This window comes from Antechinus flavipes, chromosome 2 (genome assembly GCF_016432865.1).
Source record: "Antechinus flavipes isolate AdamAnt ecotype Samford, QLD, Australia chromosome 2, AdamAnt_v2, whole genome shotgun sequence".
Classification (NCBI taxonomy): Eukaryota; Metazoa; Chordata; class Mammalia; order Dasyuromorphia; family Dasyuridae; genus Antechinus; species Antechinus flavipes.
The window spans coordinates 452,788,018-452,814,590 of NC_067399.1; the positions used below are offsets into that span (position 1 = coordinate 452,788,018).

At 41.2% G+C, this 26,573-nt stretch overlaps 1 protein-coding gene across 3 annotated transcripts; it reads left to right on the forward strand.

The window, feature by feature from the left end:
- The first annotated feature begins 1,537 nt into the window (after positions 1-1,537).
- On the forward strand, positions 1,538-26,573 carry RBCK1 (RANBP2-type and C3HC4-type zinc finger containing 1). 3 transcript variants are annotated; one of them, XM_051979458.1, is made up of 13 exons: positions 1,538-1,927; positions 7,155-7,224; positions 8,149-8,293; positions 9,917-10,010; positions 10,703-10,901; positions 11,251-11,390; positions 16,451-16,624; positions 18,966-19,126; positions 20,594-20,705; positions 22,002-22,181; positions 23,139-23,237; positions 25,249-25,392; positions 25,765-26,573. In XM_051979458.1, exons 2-13 carry the CDS (start codon positions 7,203-7,205, stop codon positions 25,843-25,845), a joined length of 1,551 nt encoding a protein of 516 aa, XP_051835418.1. In that variant the 5' UTR covers positions 1,538-1,927; positions 7,155-7,202; the 3' UTR covers positions 25,846-26,573. The 3 variants fall into 3 exon arrangements, with proteins under 3 accessions (XP_051835418.1, XP_051835420.1, XP_051835419.1); XM_051979460.1 differs by having other exon boundaries at positions 1,538-1,771; XM_051979459.1 differs by having other exon boundaries at positions 1,538-1,731; positions 7,154-7,224.

The following is a 26,573-nucleotide window of genomic DNA, read 5'->3' on the forward strand; positions in this document are numbered from 1 at the left end:
TGTGTTTTAAAGTGGCCTTCTCTAGGGCAGGGCTGTAAGGGGAGGAGGAAAAAACTAAAAAGTACATAGCAGAGAACAAAAGAAAATTTAGGAGAAAGCACAGAAAAACAGAGTAGCCTTGAAAATTGTGTGTAACCTTACATATTATTGCCATCTTTATTATTAAAAAAAATATTAAATGGTATGAAATGGAAATTCATGGTTTTATATTTAATTCTCTTTTTATGCCACGCTATGTATATGAAAAATGTTTTTTTTTGTATCTTTTGTATTTAAGTTCAAAATGAATTAAAACAAAATTCAGTCAACAAATGGAAAGACATGAATTGATGTTGAATTAAGCAGAGCCAGGAAAACAATACATCCAACAATTGCAAAAATGTAAATGGGAAAAACAATCACCACAAAACAATTGAAACTTCATCTTGTGAAAGTATACACAGTATAAAGAATTAGTTTTGTCCCAAAAGAAAGATATGAGAAGATATCTCTTCTTGCTTCTTGGCAAGGGGGAGGGGAATGTCTATGGATGTAAAATGTTGCATGTGCCAATTTTTTGAAGTTTTGCTGAATTTAAATTTTTTTTTAAAGAAAATTCTTTGTAAATAAGGAATGGCTCTCTGAGAGGGAAGGGTTACAAGGGAAAATCTAGGTGACAACATAAAGACAAGATGTCAACACAAATCTATTATTACAAAATAAAAATAAATTTAAAAAGAAGAAAAATGCTTAGCTTGTTAATAGTCTACTGACAAATGCTAACAAAAGAGACAAGAAAAAGGGTCTTAAAAAAAGTTACATTGAAAAAAGAAGAGGAACAAAATGTGCTGCCCTGAGTTCTTGGGACGATGACAACAAACAATTTAGAGAAGGAGAACACCTCAGCACTTGTGTTGCTGCTGTTTTTCTGCTAAGGAGAATGGTTTTTGGTTTGGAGAAGGTAATACCAAAGTTGTGAATAAAATGTAGATTCTCAAGATGCTAAAAGAGAACATTTAAAACCATCTATATTTGTTAGTCGATTATACTTCCTCCAGGTCATATCACTCTACCAGGCCTAGTTTTCGGGCTACCTATGTGATCTTGGAGAGGTAATTTTCTCTGTTGGGACCTATTTCCTTATCTGTAAAATTGGAACAGATTCAATGGGCTCTAAGGCTACCTACATCCCGTTGGGGCAGCTAAGTAACCCAGCAGAGTGACAGGGCCTGGAAGCAGGAAAATCTGAGTTCAAATTTGGCTTCAGATACTTTTTAGCTGTGTGACTGGCCAAGTCATTTAACCCTGTTTGTCTCAATTTCCTCATCTGTAAAATGAGCTGGAAATGGCAAATCACTCTTAAGTATCTTTGCAAGAACACCCCCCCCCAAAAAAAAATAATAAGGGGGTCAAGAGTCGGACACAACTGAAAAAAGACGAGCAACAACTAAATGATAATTTGTAAAGCATTGGAGCTTTAGCATGATATCATTATTATTATTATTATTATTCTCTACATCTCCAGGTCTCCATCCCCCACTATTCTTCCCACGTGAATTCCTCGGATGCTTCTTCCATCCAATAAGGCTTCTCCGACTCCAAGGCCCCGCCCCCGAGCACTGGACGTAGCCGGGCCCGGACGTAGCCGGGCCCCGCCCCCTCGCCTCTGCCGCTTCTCGGGGCTGCTTTTCTTACTTCTTTTTCCTTCCGCCTCCTTCCTCGGGCCGCAGCCTAGCCGAGGCCGGATCGGGCGACGTGAGTGGAGCCTACGAGGGCCGGGGAGGGAGCCCAGGTAACCGCCGCTCGCAGGGGCTGGAAGGAAGCGAGATCGGAGCTCCAGCTCTGCCCCGGAGCCCCACGATCCTCGCCAGGGACAGCCTGCAGCTGGCATCCCGACCTGGCCCCAAACAAGTCCGCGCCTCCCCCCTCCCCCAGCTCTCCTTAGGAGGTGGGAAACTTTCCCCGAGTCCCCCCCTCCCACGACCGAAAGTTTCCACTCCCTCTTCCTCTTCCTGGCCCCTCTCCCTCATTTCCTGGCCCCGGGTCACTTTCGGGTTTCTATTCTCGAATTGCTCCGCTTACGGAACTTAAACGGCAGGCCTGGCGATTGCCCTCTTGGGTCTGTTTCCCTCTGTAAAATAAAGGGACCGAGCGCCAGGCTCTTGAGGAGAGTCCTCACGTTCTTTGTCCTGAGTTCCCTGCCACTTCTGACCTTTAATCTTCTGAGAGTTCTGAAATTGTGCTCCGAGGTCTCCTTCCACCCTGACGCGATTCTTTCCAGCCCTGAAGTTATGTATTCTAAGGCCCCCAGGGCTGGCATTCTGTGTTCCTTTTCAGCTGATATTCTGGGTTCTGAGGTTCCTTCCAGCCCTGACATTCTGTGATTTAAAGGTTCCCCCAGCCTAATTTTATCTTCTAAGATTCTTTTAAACGTTGACATTCTGTGTTCCAAGGTCTCTAATAATCCTGGCATGTATTTAATTCTAAAGACTCTCCAACTCCTAACATTCTGTTTTTGTTGGGTTTTGTTTTGTTTTTTGCTTTGACATTTTGTGCTCTAAGATTCCTTCCAGCCCTGACATGGTGGTCTAAGTTTTCTAGCTCTTAATAGTCTATGTTCTAAATTTCCTCCCAGCCCTGACATTTTATAGTCTAAAGTTTTCTCCAGCTCTTAAGATTCTTTTCAGTTCCGACGTTCTATGTCCCAAGGTCTCTAACAATTTTAACATTATGTGTTTATTCTAAGTAACTTTTTTTAAAAATTTTTATTTAATAATTACTTTATATTGACAGAATCCATGCCAGGGTAATTTTTTTTTTTTTTTAACAACATTATCCTTTGCTATTCTAAGTAACTTAACATTATGTGGGTTTTGTTTTGTTTTTTTTTTAGCTTAGATTCCTTTCAGCCCTGACACTGTACATTCTAAGTTTTCCTTCAGCTCTTAACACAGAGCTTTTTAGCTCTGACATTCTGTGTTGTAAAGTTCCTTCCAGATCTGACATTGTTATGTTCTGCACTTCTTTCTAACCCTAAATCTGATTTCTGTGATTGGCTTGGGTTCTCTGTATCCCTCTTAGCCAGCCTACCCCCATCCCTTTTCAGATTTGCTGGTGTTATTGTCACCACCAACAATTAATTCTCTTATTCAGGATCTGCTTTGTAACTACAGCCTGTTGTTAGCTTTCCTCTACTCACTAGTGGCGTGACAGTAGCATAGAGGAGATAAATTCATTTTAATACCAGCCATAGAATAGGAGAATTAAAAGGATGATTGCAACTAAAAAAACCTAAAACCCTCAGAATTCATCATCCAGATGAAAACTGCAGAGTTAAACACTGTTAAAGTGGGGCAGAATTGTTGTGCCAGAGATTTGGGGGACATACTCTTCCAGGGGTATGGCATGATAACTCCTAACTGAGATAGAAAAGGAAGAATTGACAAATGGTGATTCTTCCAAACAGAGGTGTAAATGCCAAGGCTGGGGGTCCGGAGAAGGCTGGATGACCAAGGGGTGGGAAGGATACCAGTTTGGGTGAGAGTTTATAAGGGTAATTAGTAGGATTTAAGATTGGATTTTGCACATAATAGGGAACTTAATAACTGATGAACTGAAAAAGTGAGATAAGGTTATAAATGGCCCTAGGAAATTATATCCATATTTGCACCATATTTCATTTTTATACACCACATTTTAGTAGGGATATCGACATAAAGATAGAGATACCTAGGATATAGAACTAAGTTTTTCTCAGGTGAGGAAACCATGAAAGCTTTCAGCTGGGAGGCAATGTAGTAGGAGCTGTGTATTAGAAAGGTAAATCTTGGCAGAGTATATTGACTAGAATATCCATTTAGAAAACCACTTAGAAATTAAGAAAAAAATGTCTAATGCAGCTTGATAGGACTGGGCTAGAGCTGGTATAGAAGAAAGGGGAGGATGTCTGAGAAAGACATTGAGGACATAAAATTGAAACTACCTTGCTGGGGTGATTATTAAGACAATCTGGTATTGACTAAGAAATGGAGTGGTGGATCTGTGGAATAGATTAATAAATAATAAATAAACCCAAAGATCCAAGCTTTTGGGACAAGAACTCAGTATTTGACAAAGACTGCTGGGAAAACTGGAAAGCAGTTTGGCAGAAACTAGATATAGACCGACATTCACACCATATACCAAGATAAGGTCAAAATAGATAAATGATTTAGACATAGAAGGTAATACCTTAAGCAAATTAGGGGAGCATGGAATAGTTTACCTGTCAAATCTATGAAAAAGAAAAGAATTTATGATCAAACAAGAGAGAACATTATGAGTATATTTTTGATTACATTAAATTAAAAATGATTCGCAAAAACAAAACCAATAGAGCAAAGATTAGAAGGAAAGCAAAAAATTGGGCAATTTTTTTCCAAGCTTTCTCTGACAAAGTTCTCATTTCTCAAATACATAGATAACAGAGTCAAATTTATAAGAATACAAATCATTCCATAATTGATAAATGGTGAAAGAACATAGATGGACAGTTTTTAGATGAAGAAATCAAAATTATTATAGTTATATAAAAAAAGTTCTAAATTATTATTTATTAAAGAAATGCAAATTAAAACAACTCTGAGGTACCTCCTCACACTTATCAGATTGACTAATAAAACATAAAAGGAAAATGGCAAATATTGGAGGGAGTCTGGGAAAAATTGGGACACTGATTATTGGAAGAGTTGTGAACTGATTCAACCATTCTGTAAGAACAATTTGGAACTATACCCAAAAGGCTATGTAAAACTGTGCATATTCTGACTTAGCAATATCACTACAGGGTTTATATCCTAATGAGATTAAAAAAATAAATAAAGGAAAAAAGACCTATATATACAAGAACATTTATAGCAGCTTTTTTTTGTGATTAGCAAAGAATTAGAAATTGAGGAAATGCCAATCATTTGGGTAATGGCAAAACAAGTTATATATGATTGTGATGGAATACTATTTTATTGTAAGAAATGACCATCAGAATGCTTTCAGAAAAACTTGGAAAGACTTATACAAACTGATGTAAACGAAGTGAGTAGAAACAGAAAAACAGTATATGCAGTTAACAGCAATATTATACAATGACTTAGCTATTCTCAGCAATACAATGATTTAAAACAATTTCAAAAGACTTAGAATGGAAAATGGTATCCACCTCCCAGAGAAAAAGCTGATAGAATCTAAATATATGTCAAAGCATACTTTTAAAAACAACTTTCTTTTTCTTTAGCAATGTGGCTGAGATGGAAATACCTTTTACAAGACTTCCCTTATGTAACGGATGTCAAATGTACTTGCCTTCTCAAAGAGTGTGGCAGGGAGGGAGGGAGAGAATTTGGAACTCAGAATTTTTTTTTATTAAAGCTTTTTATTTTCAAAATATATGATGGATAATTTTCAACATTTATCCTACAAAACCTTGTGTTCCAAAATTTTCCCCTTCTTTCTCCCCACTCCCTCCTCTAGATGGCAGGTAATTCAATATGTGTTAAACATATGCAATTCTTCTATTTTTCTATATTTATCATGCTACATAGGAAATATTCAGATCAAAAAGGAAAAAAATGAGAAACAAAAACCAAATTGCAAGCAAACAACAAAAAAGTGAAAATACTGTGTTGTGGTCCACTCTCAGTTCCGATAGTCCTCTCTCTGAGTGCAGAAGGCTCTCTTCATCATAAGATCATTGGAACTGGCCCGAATTATCTCATTGTTGAGAAGAGCCCATCCATCAGAGTTGATCATTGTGTAATCTTGTTGTTGCCATGTCCAGTGATCTTCTGGTTCTTCTCACTTCACTTATCATCAGTTCATAGTAAATCTCTCCAGACATCTGAAATCATCCTGCTGATCTTTTCTTATAGAACAATAATATTCCATAACATTAATATGCCATAATTTATTCAGCCATTCCCCAACTGATGGGCATCCACTCAGTTTCCAGTTTCTTGCCACTACAAAAAGGGCTGCCACAAACATTTCTGCACATATGGGTCCCTTTCCCTTCTTTAAGATATCTTTGGAATACAAGCCTAGTAGAAACACTGCTGGATTAAAGGGTATGGACAGTTTGATAGCCCTTTGAGCATAGTTCCAAATTGTTCTCCAGAATGGGAACTCAATATTTCATTCATTTATTTATTTGTTTGGTTTTGGGTTTTTTGGTCCATGGATTCTTTTTTTAAATTACATCTTAAAAATTATTATTATTATGACTTTTTATTTACAAAACATATGCATGGGTAATTTTTCAGCACTGATTCTTGCAAAACCTTCTGTTCCAACTTTTCCCCTCCTTCCCCTCACCCCTTCCCCTAGATGGCAGGTAGACCAATACATGTTAAATATGTTCAAGTATATGTTAAACACAATATATGTATACATATCCATATAGTTATTTTCCTGCACAAGAAAAATAGAATTTAGAAATAAGATAAAAATAACCTGAGAAGAAAATCAAAAATGCAAGCGAACAAAACAGAAGGAGTAGAAATCTATATTGTGGTCCACACTCATTTCCCATAGTTCTTTTGCTGGGTGTAGCTGGTTCTCTTCATATTGAACAATTGGAACTGATTTGGGAACTCAAAATTTTAAAATACAAATGTTAAAAATTGTTTTTACATGTAATTGGTAAAAAAAAAATTATTTAAAACCAAACAAAAAAACAAAATATTTGCCTATGAGATGTGGGAAGAAAGGGAAAAGAAAAAAGTGACTGGGATATTTCAAGGCAAAAATTGTAGAACTTTTTTTTTTTTTTGCTTCTTGATTTCTTGTGCAGCAAGATAACTATAAATATGTATACATATATTGGATTTAACATATATTTTAACATTTAACATGTATTGGATTACTTGCCATCTAGTGGAGGAAGGAGGGGAAAATTTGGAACATAAGGTTTTGCAAGGATCAGTGTTGAAAAATTACCCATGTATATGTTTTGTAAATAAAAACTTTAATAAAAATAAATAAAATAAAATTAGCTAGAAAAGGAAAAAAAAATTATAGAACTTCTTTCTAAGACTAAGAAAAATAACTTTGGAATTTTACTCTTTGGGCATTATCTCTTTTCTCCTTCTTTGTTTGCTACTTGGCTTGGGTCCTCCTATAGCTTCTGGATCTTCTCTCCACAGACTGACCCTGCTAATTGGATCTGAGTGGGATGGGCACAGTCCAGCCTGATGGAAGAGAAGACCAAGAAAGGTAAGACATTGGGTTCAGAGTTGGTCAAGATCCAGCTTTGACATTACCTAGGTGTATGTTGGTTTTGTTGAGCCATTTTAATCCTGTCAAGACACTTTATAACTCCATTTGGGGTTTTCTTGGCAAAGATACTAGAGTGCTTTGCCATTTCCTTCCCCAGCACTTTTTACAGATGAAGAATTGTGGCAAACAGAGTTAAGTGGCTTGCCCAAGATCACACAACTAGTAAGTATCTGAGGTGGGATTTGAACACAGGTCCTCCTGACTCCAGGACTTTATCCACTATGTCAGCTAGCTGCCCCATCCTATATGTATGACTTTGGGCAAATGACTTTCATTCTCTGAGTTTCATTTTCTTCTATAAAATGAGAGTACTAATATTAGTCTTTCTTATGTTGTAAGGTTATTGAAAGAGAAATCCTGTTTATATGTAAAAGTAAAATAGAATTAGGAACTATTATTGTTATTGTTGATTTTGTAAATAATTATCTGGGAGATAGGGGATGGGTGGGAGAGTTTAATACCTAGAAGGACTGGGAAGGACTTTGGATGAGTAACCTGGGCACCTCTTCTGGCTTAGATCTTTCATTTCTATTTCCCTGTACTGAGTGGGAGTTGATGAGATAAGGATTAACCTTTAGTTCTCCCTAGGACATAGTTCACTTTTGCCCCTTTGGAAATGCCAATCCTCTATGGCTTTGACCAAAATTTAGACTTCCTCTTTTGTAAATAAAAAGTTTTAATAAAAATAAATAAAATAAAATAAAATGAAATTATAGAACTTTATTCTGAGACCTAAGAAAAATAATTTTGGATCTCTGGAGAGCCATTCCTGCTCCAAATAAAAAACAGAAGCTCTTTTCCCCTTACTTCCCTGCTCCAGATGAATACTTTGTCTTACAGTCTTTTTTACATCCTTTGCAGTAGAGGAGATGGCCCTGAAACTGGCTCGGGCTGTGGCTGGTGGGGATGAGAAGATGGCAGTGAGCTGTGCCACCTGGCTGGCGAAGCAGCGGGCTCTACTGACGCTGCAGCTTAAATCAGAGGTCTATCCCAAACAAGAGATCAAGTGAGTGCTGGGCAACAGACTAGGCAGAAGGGAGAGCTTGGGAGATGGTCTTGGGGGATGCCTTGATCTCTGAGAGAATTCTAATGACTGTCTCGGTGATATTTCTTAGGGTTCCTCTAAGTAGGATATGGACTTTGTGTGAGATGATTAGAAGTAGCTGATAGATGGTGCAGTGATTAGAGGATGAATCTGGAAGTGGTTAGTGTATGGATCAGGAAGACCTGAGTTCAAAGTCTGACCTTTGTTACTAGCCTTCCTAGTTGTATGACCCTGGACAAGTCTCTTTGTCTCAATTTTCTCATTTGTGAAATGAGGATAAATATAGCACCAAGGATTGTTGTAAGGACAAAATGAGATATTTATAAAGAAATTTGGAAACCTTAGCAGTATAAAAGTACTAGCTATTATTATTATCATTGCCTTTAAGGTCCCTTCTACTCCTAAATTCTGGCCTTCAGATGGGATAGAAGGCAGGCAAGTGTTAGAATAGGTTAAACAGATTTTTAAAATGTAGGAAAGCTTTGGATTTTGTTGTTCTAAGGGGAAGGACCAATGTGAGACAAAATTTCAGGGAGAGTTTATTCCAGAAAGATGCCAAAAAGGCATCTTTGATTTTAGCTTGATTAGCTAAGGGAGAACTTCATAATCCAAGCCTATGGTGTTATCCAGCCAGGGATGCCTATGTTCATTTTCTTAATAGGTAGTGAGTTCCCAAAAGGCAGAGACTTAGCTCTAGCAAAGACACCAAGAACACAGGCAGCCTAACTTAACAGATGAATTCTTTCCTCAGTTGGGCTGTGTCATGAATAGATTTGGACATATATTTTAGTAAGAATATTGAGACAATATGGTGTAATTGGTATAAAGTTCCTTTTGAAGTTAGTAGGAGCTGGGTACAAGTCTCTCTTTTGCTTTTTGCTGACTGTGTGATGCTCCTCAAGTAGTTTAATCTCCTAATGTCCAGGCAACTCGAGTGAAGACTATAACTTGTACAACAGGAGGTGACTCTGCATTGGTAGAGAAAGTTTCCTTATTGGAATATACCAATAAAACTAGAATTCTAGATCTTTTCCCTCCTCCCCGCCAAAAGAACACAATGTCCAAAATAAGATTATGAGGATAAGAAGGAACTGAAGATCAGGCCCTAGAGGGGAGAATGATAGAGACACAGAATAATGAGAGACACAAAGAGAATGGAAGACAGGATATTATATGCTGTTTTTGGAGACTGAGTACTCTTGCTGGGATGAGGCCCAGGATGAGCCAGCAGAGAATTTGTGACTTTTAACAGTGACCCCTTTCTGCAATACTTTATTTTTGTACATCCCCTAGGTAAAGTGTCTCATTCAGCCTTCCCAGTAGCCCCATAAGAGAGACAGCCTCTAGAGAGGTTAGAGAAGTTGTCCAAGATCACACAGCCAAAATGGGGCAGAACCAAGAGTCAATTGGAGGACTCTCCCCGGGCAGTCAGCTGCTTGTCCTGTGGGATCAGTGTCCCTGGGGTCCGAGGACAGGTTTATTTGCTCCATGAAAGGCGTGTGTGTGATAGGCTTGCAGGGAAGAGGAGAGAATGTATTCTGTCTTTGTGTGTGGTCCAGCTTCTCTTCCCTTGTTTTCCTACAGGTTGTGGGTGGGTGTGGAGGATGCCCAGATGCATACTCTTCACATCTGGCTGATGGTGCGGCCCACGATGACAGTGGCTTCTCTGAAAGACATGGTATGGAGAGCTGGGACTGGCCAGGACTGGGGTTGGTAGAGTAGGGTTTCAGGGAGCAAGAATGGCGTGGTCACTGAAGCCAGACTGGATCACTCCCTCAGCCTTAGGCTGGACCCAGTCAGACCCACTTCTTAAGGGTATTCTGAGGTTGGGAATTAGGGGAAAACTGAAGAGGAGCAGGGGGTTCTTCCTCTGAGACTGTTTGACCTCAGAAAGAATATGACTTTTCCCCCCATCTCCATCCCTCATTCTCTTTATTCTTAACATGCAACTCCTCATTAACCTATTCTTCCTTTCCCATCTTCTTCCTTCCTCTCCTCCCCATCCCAATTTCCTTTTCTTTTCTTAATTTCCTTCTTATCTTTTTTTTTTCTTTCACTGAGGCAATTGGGGTTAAGTGACTTGCCCAGGGTCACACAGCCAGGAAGTGTTAAGTGTCTGAGGCCAAATTTGAACTCAGCTCCTCCTGACTTCAGAGCTGGTGCTCTATTTACTGCACCACCTAGCTGCCCCCTTCTTATCTTTTCTATCTTCTTTTCTCCTCTGTCTCTCTTTCCTTCCTTCCCTTTTTCCCTACTTTTTTTGTCCTAACTTATCTCCTCCATTACCCTTTTTCCTTCTCTCTCCCTCCTCCTTTTCTCCTTTCTTACTTTCCTTCTCCTCTTGTTTTTTCCCTTCTTTCCACTGACCAGGTCTTTCTGGACTATGGCTTTCATCCAAGCCTACAGAGGTGGGTAATTGGCCAGCGGCTGCCCCGTGACCAGGACACATTGCATTCCTATGGAGTGAGGCAAGATGGTGACAAGGCTTACCTCTACCTCCTGTCTGCCCACCACACGCAGCTTAGCCAGCAGGAGCTACAGCGGCAGCGGCAGCTACGGGTCCTAGAAGGTAACAGTTCTGAGGGCCAGTCCTGGACTATGAGGCAAAGTCTAGTAGTAGCTAGGAGAGTATGCAAGGGTACCTTCTGTTCTGTCCGCATAAAACATAGCTAGAATACATAGTTTGGGAGCCAGAAAACCCAGGTTTGAATTCTGTTTCTTTCATCATATGACCATGAGTAGGTAACTTCCACTCTCTGATCTTGTTTCCGTATTTATAAAATGGAAATAGTAATATTCAGGCCTTTTTCAGGCAGAGGGCAGGGGAATTGTAAGGCTCATAGGAACAACTAGATGGATGGCATGGTGGGCATGGGGGTGCAGTTGGGGGTGCCTCTGATACTTCTTCTTTTTTGCAGACTTGGGCTTCAGAGACCTTGCTCTACAGTCTCGGGGTCCACAAGAACCCCGAGCCACGGAATCTCAAGAAAAAGTACCATCTGAGGATGCTGGAACTACTGCTCCCTCTACTGTGGAAGCAGCCCCTGATCCCTGCGTGGTAAGGGATTAACTCTGCTCATGCCTGTCCTCTGGCCCTCACCACTGAAACCCTTTCACCAAGCCAACTCTCTTCCTGCGTCTTTGAGCCCCGTTCATAGTATCAGTCAAGCATCATTGTTATGGGCCTGCTACGTGTCAGGCGCTCTTCTAGGTGATGAAGATAAAAATGCAGAGATTGAAATGATACCTATTTTTAGGGAACTTAATACTCTAACAGGGAAAACGATGAGAAAGGATATGTGTATAATGTTTTATGTACACATAGATTCAATATAAAGAGAATAAATACACAAGCAGTTAAATACAAGATACTTATGGAGGGAAGTACCAGCCGTTAGGGGGAATCAGTAAAGGCTTCACGTAGAAGATGAGAAGATGGTATCTGAGCAGAGTCTTAAAAGAAGAATTCTAAGGGCCAGGGGAGTTTCTTTGAGGTGGACAAGGAATTCGATTTTGGACAGGATGATTTGAGGTATCTCTTAAGATATCCAAATTGAAATGTTCGGTAGTGATGGGTGATTTGGGACTGAAGCTCAGAGACTGGGAGAGACTGAGGCTAGATATATAGATCTGGGAGTCATCTGTGTAGTGGTAATAATTAAGCACCACTGGGTATGTCTGACCAATCAGAAAAGGAGAATGAGAAGGAGAGGTCAAAAGATAGAAAGATAAGTAGAAAACAGAACTAGAAGACAGTAGTGTCATGAAACTCTAGAGGATTTTCCCTATCCATTTTGCAAAAGGCATAGATAGCCTTTTTTTTTTTTTTTTTTTTTTTTTTTTTTTTTTTAAAGGAATTGGCTGAGAAAGTGAGGAAAATCATAGAACAATATTTGGATGATTAGTGGAGTCTAAAGGAATTCAGCATGTTTGAAAATTGAGCAATTCATGAAAGGGAGAAATGATTATGTATATGGTACACTGGAGAAAATGAGATGGATCAATTAAGGGTAGAAGGATTGTTTTGGCAAGGAGAAAAGCCACTTCTTTGTAAGAAACTGAAGGACAGAACGAGAGTCAGGGATGATATCAAGGGATTTTGAAATGAAAAAGAGAGAAGATAGAACTCACATTAAGTGGCCTCAGTTTTCTCAGGAAAGTAGGTAAGTAGACTGTTGGCCAAAACTTAGCTGCCTGAACAGAGAGGCACACTGCCAAGCACCCCCAAATCTATTCCAACAAAACCCAGAAATTCATACCTGACTGAATCAAGAAATTCAATGAAAAATTATATTAAGTGACCTCTTTCACCCTAGAACTGTACAGAAGGTCAGGGAGCATCCCCTAGACAGTTGTAAAGGGGGCTGCCAGGCATTGGTAACCAAGAAGCTAGTGGAGGACAAGTGACTGGTAGAGCTTGCATGGTTTTGTTTCTGGAGACAACAACCATCAGAGTGATTGTAAATTCACAGAATCCTTAAAAGCCCTAGGGAACAGCAGCCCCTGAGTAGTCCCTAGTACCATAAAAGGCCCTGAAGATCCAGCATTTTAAACCTTACTGATCCCAGGCTGAAGATAAGGAGTGGATGCTTAATGCTGGGAAGATTAAATCAGCCCAGGAACTCAGAATCAGAGAGAGAGAGAGCAAACAGGAATGATCACCCCACTCAAAAATATAGCAAGAGATGAAGACTGGCCCAAAGCTCTGAACAGGAACAAAAGGTGGAACAAGTAAATAAATCAAAGAAGATACAAATCTGAATGAAAAATGATTATGACTTTAGAGATCCTAAAAGAAGGAGCAAATAGATCTATTACAACTTCAGGCAGTCTCAAGTTTAAAAAAAAGGGCGGGGGGGGGGGGGAGATTTTCCATAAGGACTATATGAATAGTTAGAAGAAATGAAGTAAGACATTAAAAGAAAAATGGACTAAAAGCCCTAGAGAAAAGAATTGAATGGAGAATAAGTAGTTTAGAAGAGAAGATGATAAACTTTACCCAAACAATAGATTCTTTGTAAACTAGAATATAACCAAACATAGATCATTGATTCAAGATAGCAAGAAATATTAGAATAAAATCAAGTTGTTGTTGTTGTTGTTTTTTAATAGAAGAAAGTGTATGATATCTGATAGAAAAGAACAGCTGAACTTGGAAAGGAAATCAAGGAGAGATAATTTAAAAACTATTGAGCTCCCTAAAAACCATGTTTTGATATGGGGAAAAAGCCTGGACATGTGAAAACTTCCCAGATCTATTAGAATTAGAGGGCAAAATAAAGAAATCCACTGGTCACCTCCTGAAAGGAACCCCAAAAGTCCTGGGAATGAATGCCATAACCACCATCTAGGATACCCCCCTACATACACATCAAAGGAAAAAAAAAATACTGCGAGTGTCCAGAAAGAGCTTAAATACCAAGGAACCACAGTTAGGATCACACAAAACTGGGAACATTTTATGAAAGATTAAAATCTTGGTTTGCAAATTACATAAGGCAAAAAATATAAATTTACAGCCCAAAGTATCATTACTATGAGGGGAAAGTAGACATTTGATGAAAGAGAAGACTTTTAAGCATTTCTGATGAAAAGATCAGCACTGAGTAGCAACTTTTAACTGCAAACACAAGAATCAAGAGGAAACTTAGAAAAAGTATATTTGGAAGGAACTTTATATGATGTGGTAGTGCTAATATTCCAAATGAGGAAAATAAACAAATGTCTTTTCAGAACCTTAAAGGACATGGAGAGAATTAAATGAAAAAACAGAGGACTCCTAAGGATGGATTAGTTTAGATTTGAAGATTTAAAAGAGAAGGGGGAATAAGAAGGGAGAATAAAAGAAATAGACTCATATAAAAGAAAAGGATAGAACATACTCTGTCTCATCTAAGTTTGTGAGAAGCACATACAAACATGGGGAAAGGGATCAGATAAACTAAATTTTATCTGAAACAGACCCACAAATAATTTGGTGTAGAAATACCTTAAACTTAACAGGGAAACAAATGAAGATGGGAGGTACTAAGAGGAAGCATAATTCATGGAGGGGGTATATGTGTGGGTGAGGTGGACAGAAACAAGCTGACCCTGAAGTGGGGAATTAAAAGTAAAAGGACTAAGGAGTGACCTTCAATTTGAGATTCTGGATAATCGTGGTATATGCATGTAATTAATATGCATGTAAATAATATTATTGTTCTGTAAGAAATGACAAGAGGATCATAAAGAATGCTGACTAGTATGACCTGCTGTACAATCAAGTGAGCAGAACCAAGAGAACAGTTTTTATAAGAACAACAACATCATAAACAAAAACAACTTTGAAAAATTTAAGAACTCTGATCGTATCTCCAAAGAACCTATGATGAAGTATATAACCTACCTCCATAAGAAAAGTGACGGACTCAAGATACAAAGACATTTTTGGTCATAGTATCTGTGTATTTATTGTGCTTGGCAATGCTCATTTATTACAAGGATTTTTTTCCTATCAGTTTTTAAATTGGGTGTGAAGAGGTAGAAAATGGTTAGCAATACTGATGTTCCCCCCAGATGAGGACCATCAAAACCTTTTTTAAAAATGAATAGAAGACATCAAAATGAAGTTCAGAAAGAAACCTAGACAAGGAGAGTTTTGAAAGTGATATGTGGAATTTATTGTTTTCTTTAAAAAATACTTTGAATAGAGATTCATGGTTTTATTAATAGTCTTTGTGAATCTGCTGTGTATGTGAAAATGCTTTTTTTTCAATGTCTAAGTTCCAAATAAAAGAAAATTTAAAATTAAGCAAGAAGCAAGACCCTCCAAGTAGAGAATTATCCTATAGGTGGAATAGGAAGCCCTGGCAGAATTATGCACCTGATCTAATTATAGCGTCCAAATGTTTAGCACAAAGGGAAGTGAAAAAGAAATAGGAAAATGGGAGGTTAAAAAAAGAGTAAGCTCTTTTGGATGGGAAAATACATATTTGAACAAAAATTTTGAATTCATTTTAAACAATAAAAAGATAATTTCTCTTAAATTGTTGTTCACATCTCAGAGTTAAAAGGAAGAAATCCAGATTTGCAGTTAAGAGCTAACAGTTAACCCTTTGTGTCTAGTTTGAGGATTCTTGTAATTTGTCTAATAATACAACCAGAATCTTGTACTCTCTGATATAAAGTGTGTATAGTAGTTTTGCATATTCTTGTGTTGCACATGGGCTGGGGTTTTAGAATTTTCTTTTTAAGAATGAAGCAGAACATTGTAATTTGTGTAGAGTGTAATATCTACCATGAAACACTAAAATTATGGATTGTTTTGAATAAAACCAAGAAATGCAGCCAAAAAAAAGAAGCAAGACTCTCAGTTGAGGGGGAGAGGGATGAGGGAGGTGTGGAGTCTTGATGAGAGAAGATTTGAAATAGCTTCTTTGGGGTGTGAGACAGGGAATCAATTAGGGAAGAATTAAAGAATCACATTTCCTTGAGAAAGTGAGGTTTGTAACATGAATTTATAATTTGTTCAATCACCAGCCCATGGACTTCTGGATCTCCATTCAGGAAGGGAAGCAACTAGCATTTACTAAGACTTAGCATGTGTCAGGTATTGAGTGGGGAACAGAATAGGAATAATCCAGGGCTGAGGTTTGGCAAGAGATGCACAGTGACCCGAAGAATTAGAGAATGGAGCACAACATGGGGTGACTTGATTGGGGCAGTGCCTGGAAAGGAAGGGATGAGAGTTCTGAGCAGAAATAACAATGTCCTGAGTAAGCCCTGAGGGGGTGGAGGAAGTGGCAGTCTGGATGAGGGGTGAAGAATTGGTTGAGGCCTAGAGAGAGAAGGAATGTTAGAAAACTATGGGCAGATGGGTAATAATATCCCCATCCCTATTTATAACTGAAGTGGAGTAGATAGAGGTAGGTCATAGGAATTGAGAGGTTAAGAAATGTGGATGTTGAAATCCCCTAGTATAAGAGGGAGTTGGAGAGAAGGAGTTCAGGAGACCAGGTGTTCAACTCCTTGAGATCAGAGGAAGAGTGATGTGGGGGCTGGTACCCAGCAATAGCCACCAAGATCTGCACCGGGTAGAAAAATTTTATCATACCCTCCTTCCCTCTTCCTGCCCAGGCTGGCTGGGAATGTCCAGGGTGCACTTTTGTCAACAAGCCCACCAGGCCAGGCTGTGAGATGTGCTGTGAGGCTAGACCTGAAAGTTACCAGGTGCCCAGCTCCTACCAGCCAGATGAAGAGGAGCAGGCACGCCTACAGAATGAGGAAGATAGCCTGCGCCAGTACCATCTGGTAGGTCAGGAGGACCCCAGAATTCTTTGGGAATGTCCAGACTGGGGTCCCTCCCTCTGTTCCCCTTTCTGAGCCCCTCGGAAGCAGATCTGTCCCACACTAAAGGGATTTCCGAAGGCCTTTCTTGCTGTGGCCATAACACAAGGCACTCTGTGTAAGACAAATCAGGGTGGATAGAAAAGTCATTGGGTCTTAAACCTGCCTAATCTGCAGATTGAAACTTGTGTTTTTTGTTTTGCTCATTGTTGACAGCAATGGCTGATTTCTTAGCCTGACCTTCAAAAAAGTGCCTCAGGAATGGGCACCTGAAGACCTGAGTTCAAGTATAGAACATGCCCTAAAATGTAGCAACATAGCATATTCTCTCTGTATACTGTGCTTCTCTTAACACAGCCTGACAGCGTTTTCAGGCTTTTTAAGCTGGTACATCATTGTACTGACTCATTTTTGGAGCTTGTGGTCAACCCAAACCCTCAAGTCTTTTTTTCACATAAATTTTTATGTGACTAGATCTCCATCCTGGGAAAGTACAGTTGGGTTTTTTGTACTTAAAAACTAAGTGTAGGATTTGGGTTGGGGGGAAATGGGTAGGGCAAGAGTCCTCAGTAGCTACAATCTGAGAGCCAAATCTGACCTAACAGATTTTGTACCACTTGGGATTTTTTTTTTCAGTAAAGTTTTATTGTACTTAAAAATACAGAAACTAACTAAAATGCCTGAACATGTACAAAAATAGGCAAATAGCTTGATTTGGTGTATGGGCCATAGTTTGTAGGCCCTCTGCACTAGCATTTGAGTCCTTGGAATTACCAAGGCTCATCATGTGGCTAAGCAAACAACTTTCTCTTTCTCAGCCCCTTTTCCTCATGTGTAAGAAAAAAGGATTTGATTAACACGGCTCTAAGATCCCATTAAGGGCCAGTACATTCTTTATATTTTTGTTTATTTTTTTTATAAACATAACTGTTTCTTCTCAATATCCCTCACCCTAAGAGAATCTTCCCTTATATTTAATTAAGTAAAACAAACTGGCACACGTTGGCCTTGCCTCATTATGTACCCATAGCCCCACATTTTCCAAGAAGAGGAAACAGGTGCATGCTTTCCCAACACTTCTTTGGGATTAAGAACTAAGATCTGGAATTTCTCAGAGTTCTATTTCTTTAATTTTTTTTGGTTATTGTTTTTTATTTTATTTTAATCACCAAAGAATGAACATTTCAGTATACAAAGAACAACAAAAAGAACTGTGTGTATATATATATGACAACTCTTGCATAGTTGTGGCAGTTGGTTTTTTTAAATCAGTCTTTACTGATATGTTGTTTTTATATCACCAGTAATTTCATTTCTTTTCCGTGGTGTTTTTATTGTTATTCTGATCATTGGGTAGATTGTTGGGTTTTTTTTTTAAACAAGTGCATTGATACACTTGTTTTTATGTTGCCTACATTTCCCATAACTTCCCTATCTTACCCCCTTTCCAGAGAGTCATCTCTTATAAAAAGATAAAATAAAAAGAGGGGGAAATTTCATCAAAATTAAGAACCCAAAGGCAGCTAATTGGCACAGTGGATAGAGCACCAACCCTGAAATCAGGAGGACCTCAATTCAAGTGTGATCTCCGACACTTAACATTTCCTGGCTGTGTGACCCTGGGCAAGTCACTTAACCCTAATTGCCTCAAAAAAAAAAAAAAAAAGAACCATAGAAAATGTTTGATAGTATATGGAATATTCCATACCTACAGTGCCTGACCTCTACAAACAAGATGGGCAAGGTGCGATGGCCAAGAGCCAGACTTAATTATCAAAATTGTTTCATGGCATTTAGTTTTGACTATTTCAATTCTGTTTGCATTGTTGTAGTCATGATGACATCTTTCATATCCATCACTTCACATGGGGCAGTAATATTCTATCACATCCACATACCGGCATTTGTTCAGCCATTGTCCATTCCGTGGGCAGCCACTTTCCTTCCAGTTCTTTGCTGTCACAAAGTGTTGCTATAAATATTTTACAAGTCGAGGATCTTCCCGAAACTCTCTCTTTGGTCTCCTGGTCTGATGTTCTCTATTGTTAAGTTGTCTTTCTAGCAATCTTATAACTGCTATAAGATAGGAGTCTGGGAAGGAGGAAGGAGAGGAATATTAAGGGAAAATGTAGGCTACATAAGAACAAAAGATATCAATAAAAAACTTAGGCGAATGACAATGAAATGAGATTATTCTGATCTGACAGATGCTCAGTGAATCCATGCTGACTCCCAGGTGATCCTGCTCCTTCACAGGAACCTTAGAGTTCTTTCTCGCTATGACTCCTTTCTTTTATTTGCTCAGCGGAAGCAGAAGCAGCAGGAGGGGAACTACCTTCAGCTCCTGCAGCTGGACCAGCGGAACCTAGTGCCGAGCACCGAGGTGGTAGAATGCCCCATCTGCTACTTGTCCCTGGGGCCTGGCGAGGGAGTAGTTCTGCGAGAGTGCCTGCACTGCTTCTGCAAGTACGGCCTGGCTCCCTCACCCCTGACCTGCACCAGCCTGGCCTGGGCTACTCCCTTCTTGCGGTCAGCCCTGGCCTGGGCCTGGAAGGGAGGGAGTTGTCCCTTATGGAGTCCAGGAGCCTGAGGGGTTGAGCAGAGAGAGGGGCTGGAGGGTGGAGTGGGATGATACTACTTTACCTTGGCTCCCAGAATCTCAGGTGGAAAGGAAAAAGGTTACCTAGAGCCACTGGGTCACGAGCAGGAATTCCCTCCTGCTACTTCCCTTACAAGTGATCATGTAGGGCTACCCTCCTATACCTCTACTGACAGGGAGCTCACTACATACACTCTTATATCTCTAGTGAAGGGCAATTCACTATAAAGGCTGTATTGGTATACATTTAGTGACTGTGAGCTCACAACTTACAGAAGCTACATTCTTACACTTATGTGATGGGGAGCTCACTACTTATAGAGGCTGTGTTCTTATATATTTAGTGACTGTGAGCTCACAGCTTATAAAGGCTACATACACTTTTATACCTCTAGTGAAAGGGAATTCACTATTTATAAAGGCTACTTTCTTGCATTTAGTGAATGCAAGCTCACTACTTATAAAGGCTACATTCTTACACCTCTGATGGGGAGCTCACGGCTTATAGATGCTGTCTATACTACTTTGGAGCAGTTCTAATTTGTAGGAAGATAGGGAATTTTTACTTACACCCCATATTTCTTCCCTGTAACTTTTCCTCCCATCCTCCCTGGTTCTTTGTTCTGAATTGAAGTTTTTAGAACAGTGATAACCCTTTTAAATTTTCTCTTCTACAGGCTAAACATCTTTAGTGCCTTAAAATAAAAATAATAACTCACATTGCTATAGAATCTTAAGTTTACAAAATGCTTTCTGCATAGTCATGTGATGATTTGTTTAACCATTCTCAATTCCATGGTCACCCACTTTCCTTCCAGTTCTTTGTTGTTATAAAAAGTGCTGCTGTAAATATTTGCACAGGTGGGGAATCTTTCCAAAGCTCAAGTATTTTAAGTCTTATCCCCATTTTACTGATGCAAGTACTGAGGCTTAGTAATACCTCAAAGTGAAAAGGATATTGGCCTTGGAGTCAAGAGGTGTTGCCATTTAACCTCTCCAGGTCTCAGCTTTCTCATTTGCGAATTGGGGATAATAATAATATCTCCCTTCCTGAGTGACTATAAAGATCAAAGAGATATTTCTAAAGTATTTTACTATCCTAAAAGCACTGTATGTTTAGCTGTTATTATCATTATTGGTCTTACCCAGATGAGTACTAATTAATCGTCTTGTCTTGATTCACTGTCAGATCAAGGGTTTGCACCAGGTGTCCTGATTCTAACTGTAGGCTTTTTACTAGGCTACACTATTTCCTTAAACTTCCAGGGCCAACTTTGACCAAAGGCCCTCCCCTCCTTATCTCCTTTTCTCCTCTTCCCCCACTCCTTTGCCAGGGACTGCCTTCAGGGCACAATCTTGAACAGCCAGGAAGCCGAGGTATCCTGCCCCTACATTGATGACACTTACTCCTGCCCAGGGAAGCTGCAGGAACGAGAGATCCGAGCGGTAAGGTCTAGGGTGGGGGCTGCTGGGGGACTGAAGATAAGGGAAGAATCAGAAAATTTGGAGGAACTCACCATCTCAGGCTGTAGCAGCCGGGGGTGCCACAGACAGAGTGCTGGGCCTGGAGTCTGGAAGGCCTGAGTTCAATGTGACCTCAGACAGTAACTGTGTGACTTTAGATAAGGCACTTAGTCACTGTGCTTCAGTCTCCTCACCTGTAAAATGGGGATAATAATAGCACCTGCCTATTAAGGTTGTAAGGATCAAGTGAGATGTTTGTTATGCACTTAGCACAATGCCTGACATGTAGTTGGTCTTAAAGAAATGTTAGCTATCATCATTTTTTTAATAGTATTTTCTTTTTCCAAATACATGCAAAGCTAGTTTTCAACATTGCAAAACTTTGTGTTCCAAATTTTTCTCCTCTCCTCTTCTCTCCTCAAGACAGCAAACAGTCCTAATCTTTAGTATTATTATTGTTATTATTACCTGTAGTACTATTGTCTACTCACAACTAATGATCAGAGCTCTGAATACAGGGAGAGCAAATACCTACATCTGTCCCTTGCCCTCACTGTATTGTCAGGGAGACCACACACACACACACACACACACACACACACACACACAGCACAGGCACACAATCCATTTGAGGCCTAAAGGTGTGTGATTCACAGGGCTGTGGGAGCTCAGGGGGAAGAAAGGTGAATAGAAACTGAGGGGGTCAGGGAAGACTCCCTGGAGGAGGGGTATCTCAAGCTGGGCCGTGAATGAATAATATTCAGAGAAGAGAAGAAAGGTGTCTCAGGCTAGTAATTCAGCAGAGTTATCAAGAATTCTAGAATCTGAGAGCCAGAAGGGAACATGAGAGGTCATCTAATCAAGAGATAGTGGGATTTGATAAAAGGAGTTGTGGATTTGCAATAGGTTTAAGACCTAGGCTCACTTAAATACTGGCTCTGATGCCCGCTATTTCAATTCTCTGAGCCTCAGTTTTGTCATTGGTAAAATGGGAGTAGAAGATTGGGCTAAATGGCCTTTTAAGGTTCCTTCCAGCCTTAAATCCATGTTCCTGTGATTTTTACAATATTCTGACAAGTGGCTATTTAGCCTTCTCTGGATAGAAAGGCCCTACCTCTGGGAAATCTTTGAGATGGCATTGAAATATTGTGCTACAGAGGAATGGAGACCTCAGAGGTGGGTAGAGTTCATTGGGGAGGGCTTTGTGTTGAGAGGATGCTTGGAGAGGCAGGTGTCTGGTGTGAGTGGCCTCCCAGTGAAGGTAAGTTGTCATGGCAGCTCCTGAGTCCCGAGGACTATCAGCGTTTCCTGGACCTGGGCATCTCCATTGCTGAGAACAGAAGTGCCTTCAGCTATCACTGCAAGACCAATGACTGCCGAGGCTGGTGCTTCTTTGAGGATGATGTCAACGAGTTCATTTGTCCAGTGTGCAGACACATTAACTGTCTGCTCTGCAAGGTCAGGATCCCTTCCCCATCCCCACATTCCTCATTCAGCTCCAACATCCCCAGACCCATTTTGCCTAACACCTGCCAACCACCTCACCTGCCCTTGCCCATTCAGGAGCCTGTTAAAGGAAGGCTAGATTGCTCAGTTAATCGCTTCTGTGTTTTGGGAGTGGGAAGGGGAAAAAAAACTAAACCCATTTCCTATTCAGGATAGATCAGAAGCATCACCTTCATGTAGACAGAATCCATTAATGAAGCCCAGAATTAAGGGAAGGTGGGCAGAGGGACAAAATGAAGTGAGGCCCAGGGCCACAGCCCACAAGAAGCACAGACCCCATATTTTTGCCCTCACAAATACACATAACTATGACAAAGACAATTACTATGGAAGCCAGTGAGAGTGAAGCAAGTGGCTCCTTTAGTTGGTACCAAAATAAAACAATGCCATTGCCATTATCACCAGCCATAGGAAACTACCAAATCCCACTGTAGGACATTAGAGTCTTATGACTTTAGCTCAGGGGTTCTTAACCCGGAGCTCCATGACCTTTTAAAAATATTTTGGCAACTATTTCAAAATAATTTGTTTCCTTATAATCCTACCTTATTTTTAATTCATTTAACATTGTCCTTCTGAGGACTTCACCAGACTGCCCAGTGGGGTCTGTGGTGCACAGAAAGCTTCTAGAAGCTGCACATCTAGGGATGACCGGGGCCCTTGAGGAATGGACTCTGCCCTGAGGAAGTCAGGTTGGAAGAAAGCTGAAGAAAAGGGAAGCTGGTGGGAGCTGGGCCCCCCAGGGCGCTGTCTGGAGGTTTCAGCTGGGGGAGCACCCTGAACCCAGGGCTTTCCCTGCTGGGCAGGCCTGTGGAGGCCTGAGAATGAGGACCTCAGCCTGGAGGGAGGAGCAGATCAGCTTCCAGGAGACAGACTGATCCCTGATCCACTGCTTGCCTCCACTCACAGGCCATTCACGAGAACATGAACTGCAAGGAGTACCAGGACGACCTCGCCTTGAGGGCACAGAACGACGTAGCTGCCCGGCAAACCACAGAAATGCTTAAGGTGAGGGCAGGAGCGGGCACTGCTTGGTTATCTCTTAAGCCTCTCCCAGCTCCAACGTGCTGAGTCAGCCTCAGTCCCAGTTCTTTCCCTAGCCAGGCCTTTTTTCTGTCTGTAACAGGAGAGGGACTGGACTTAAAGGTCTCAGAGGCCTTCCTGGTTCTAAAATGCAGTGGTTCTAAAATTCAAGGAAGAAATGGAACTTAGATTTGGCTTTGGAGAGTGTGTAGGCTCTGGCTAATAATAATAATGACTCATTTCTGAAAGTGCTTTTAAGATTTATAAAGCATTTTCCTCACAACTGCCTTGGGGGATAGGTGGTGCAAAGATCCCCATTTTATAGATATGGAAAGTAAGGTTCAGAGAAATTAAGTGATTCAAACCATTCATTGAGCTGGCATCATAGCCAGGACTTGAACTCTGGTCTTCAGTATGTGAAAAACTAGGGAGCTGGGGCCTGTAAAACTGGTAAGGGGAACTGCATGAGCAAAGGAGGGGAGATAGGAATTAAAATTACTTCAATAAAAAACTAGGTGATACAGAGAGCACTGCATTTAGAGTCAAAAAATTTGCATTTTAATGATAACTGTTAGCATGTGGAGTCATACAAAATCTGTCTGAAGCAATTGAGCAATTTGCTTTTCTTTTCTGAGCCTCATTTTTCCCTATCTCCAAAACAAGATGGTTGGACTAGATAACAATAGGTAACATTTAACAGCACTTTGTTTACTAAGCACCTTACAAATATTATATCATTCAATCTTCACAACTATCCTGGGAGGTAGGTGCTGTTATCATTCCTCATTCTACAGACAGGGAAACTGAAGCAGATAGCGGTTAAGTGACTTACCTATAGCCACACAGCTAGTAAGTTTCCAAAGTTGGATTTGAACTCAGGACTTCTTGATTCCTGAATTAGATCTCTTCTAGCTTTAAATCCTATAATCTTTTGAAACTTTATCCTTTGCTTAGAGCTAAAAGAAATAGAGTTGTAATCCTTGTTCTCCATTAGCACAAAATCAAATAGAGGTCAGTGAACTGTGTATGGATAATGAGGATCCCAGCTAGGCTTTGTGATCGAAGCCTGAGGAATTTAAGGAAGAAGGGATCCCTTACAGCTGGGAGGAATCAGGAAAGCTTCATAGAAGGAGCCATAAGGATGGACAAGAGTCTGGTAGTGAGAGACTCGGGGAAGACTAAGCCAGCAAGGGGAGAAGCGCTAGAAATGTCCGCTGCCCTCACTTTCCAGATGAGGAGCTGAGGTGGGACTGGTTAGAAAAAGTTGGATTCGAGGAGAAGGGCTGGGGGCTTACTGCAGGTGGAGTTCCCTGGGACTGGAAATCAGGAGCTTGATTGGCTTCCAGTCTCAGTCACTAACTCTCAAGGTGACACGGGTTAGGTCGCTTTTCTCATCCAGGCCTCATCTGGGCAGATGGAGAACATAATCATTGGATTCACAACTAGGGCAGTGTGATCAGGGCTTTGGCCTAGGGCATTAAAATTTTGTGGGCATTGACAACACTTGTATCCCTTCCATAGTTAGAAACAACTGAGCTTAGCTTCTAGTTTAGCAAAAATGGTTAAGATGGAAAGATGCCAGGTGGAGCACTTCCTTCTCCCTCAGCCCAAAGAAATCTCTTCCTGCCTTAGTCCTGCCCATTCCCTGTCACGTTGGCAGCCTCCCTACTTCTAGTATCATGGTGGTGGGATCTGAGGCTCACTGGAGGCAGTTGATCTGGCCCAGAAGTCTGTCCATTGTCTTCCTTTTATATTCCCCTGCCCCATTCCCTCACTTGAGTTTGCCAGGGCCACATTTTGTGCTGTCTTCCCCAAGGGGAGTAGCATTTCTGGTTCTGCCTCTGGTAGTCCTTGTATAACCTCGTCTCCCGGGGCCGTTGTGAGAGAATCACTTTGTGTGTCACACCATAGAAGAGGGAGCCATTGTTTTTGGCCAGCTGACTCCTGGGCGGATGACCCTGACAGCCGGACTCTCTGTCACTCTGATTGTCTGTAGCTGATGCTGCAACAGGGCGAGGCCATGCACTGCCCTCAGTGCCAGATTGTGGTGCAGAAGAAGGACGGCTGTGATTGGATCCGCTGCACCGTCTGCCACACTGAGATCTGCTGGGTTACCAAGGGGCCGCGCTGGGGCCCTGGAGTGAGTCCTGGGCCCTCGGGGGAGAAAACCGGCTGGGCCTGGGCTGGGAGTCCTGGGGAGGCCAGTGTCCTCCTGTGGCCCTTGCAGAAGTCCTGGGTCTGGTTGATCTTTACAGTGGGTGTGCCCTCATCTTTTAAGACTGAGGGGCCCTTGGAAGCGGGTGGGCCTTGAGGAGGGGTCTGTGTGCTCTGTACAGTTGGCTTTTAGCAAGTGCTCTGTTGTACAGAATCCCCAGACTTTCATGGGCTTCACTAGGTAAGACCTTGAGAAAGGCAGAGAGGAAGACATCCTATCATGATCCTGCTTTATTCCTCTCTTTCCTTTCTAGCTTGGTTATCTCCCCTAAAGTTCTTTCCTCCCTCTGCTAATCAGGGCGTTGGGGATACCAGTGGGGGCTGCCGTTGCCGGCTGAATGGAATTCCCTGCCACCCCAGCTGTCAGAACTGCCACTGAGGAGCCCTTGAGGAGGCACAGAGCAGAATCCTGACCATAACAGGACACCAGGGCAAAGCCAACCCTCAGGGAACCGATCGTCCCAGCAGACACCCCCTCTCTAACTCCCACATCCCTTCCTGTCCCAGAACCAGGGCCCCTAACAGGGCTGCCTGTCCCAGGGGGTGAGGGATGACTTAGATGTAGATTCCTGGGGCAACCCGGGATGGGAAACTGTTGCCTTCCTGGGCTACCAAAAGGCCATCACCGGGGAGGCACCAGAAGGTCCCCAGTGACTCTTCAGGGTGTGAGTTCATTCCAGTGCCTTCGTTTCTTTGGCAACTTTTGGCTAGGCTTCAGCAGAACAGACCTCCAGTCCCCTTCTCTGCTGCAGTTGCTACCACTGCCTGGCTTTAATCATGCTCTGGCTAGTGGACAACATTGAGCCTTAATCACCTACAGACTTCACAGCCTAGACAGCCACTCATATTCTGGCCATTGACCACCTATATGCCTATAGCTCACAGGGCATCGTTAGCTTGTAAAAGAGATGGGTGTTTCCTTTATCCCTGCTTCTGGGGTTTGCAGACCAACCCTCAGCATAGTTGAGTGGGAGGCTTCTGACTTTTACTGGGCCCTCGGATTACTGAGGGAAGAGGGGTGTCCTCTGCCTGGGGTAAAGCATCATGGACCTTCTCTATCCTGTATGTTCACATTAAAGTTTTCTTTGGGGAACAGGAAGCTTAAAA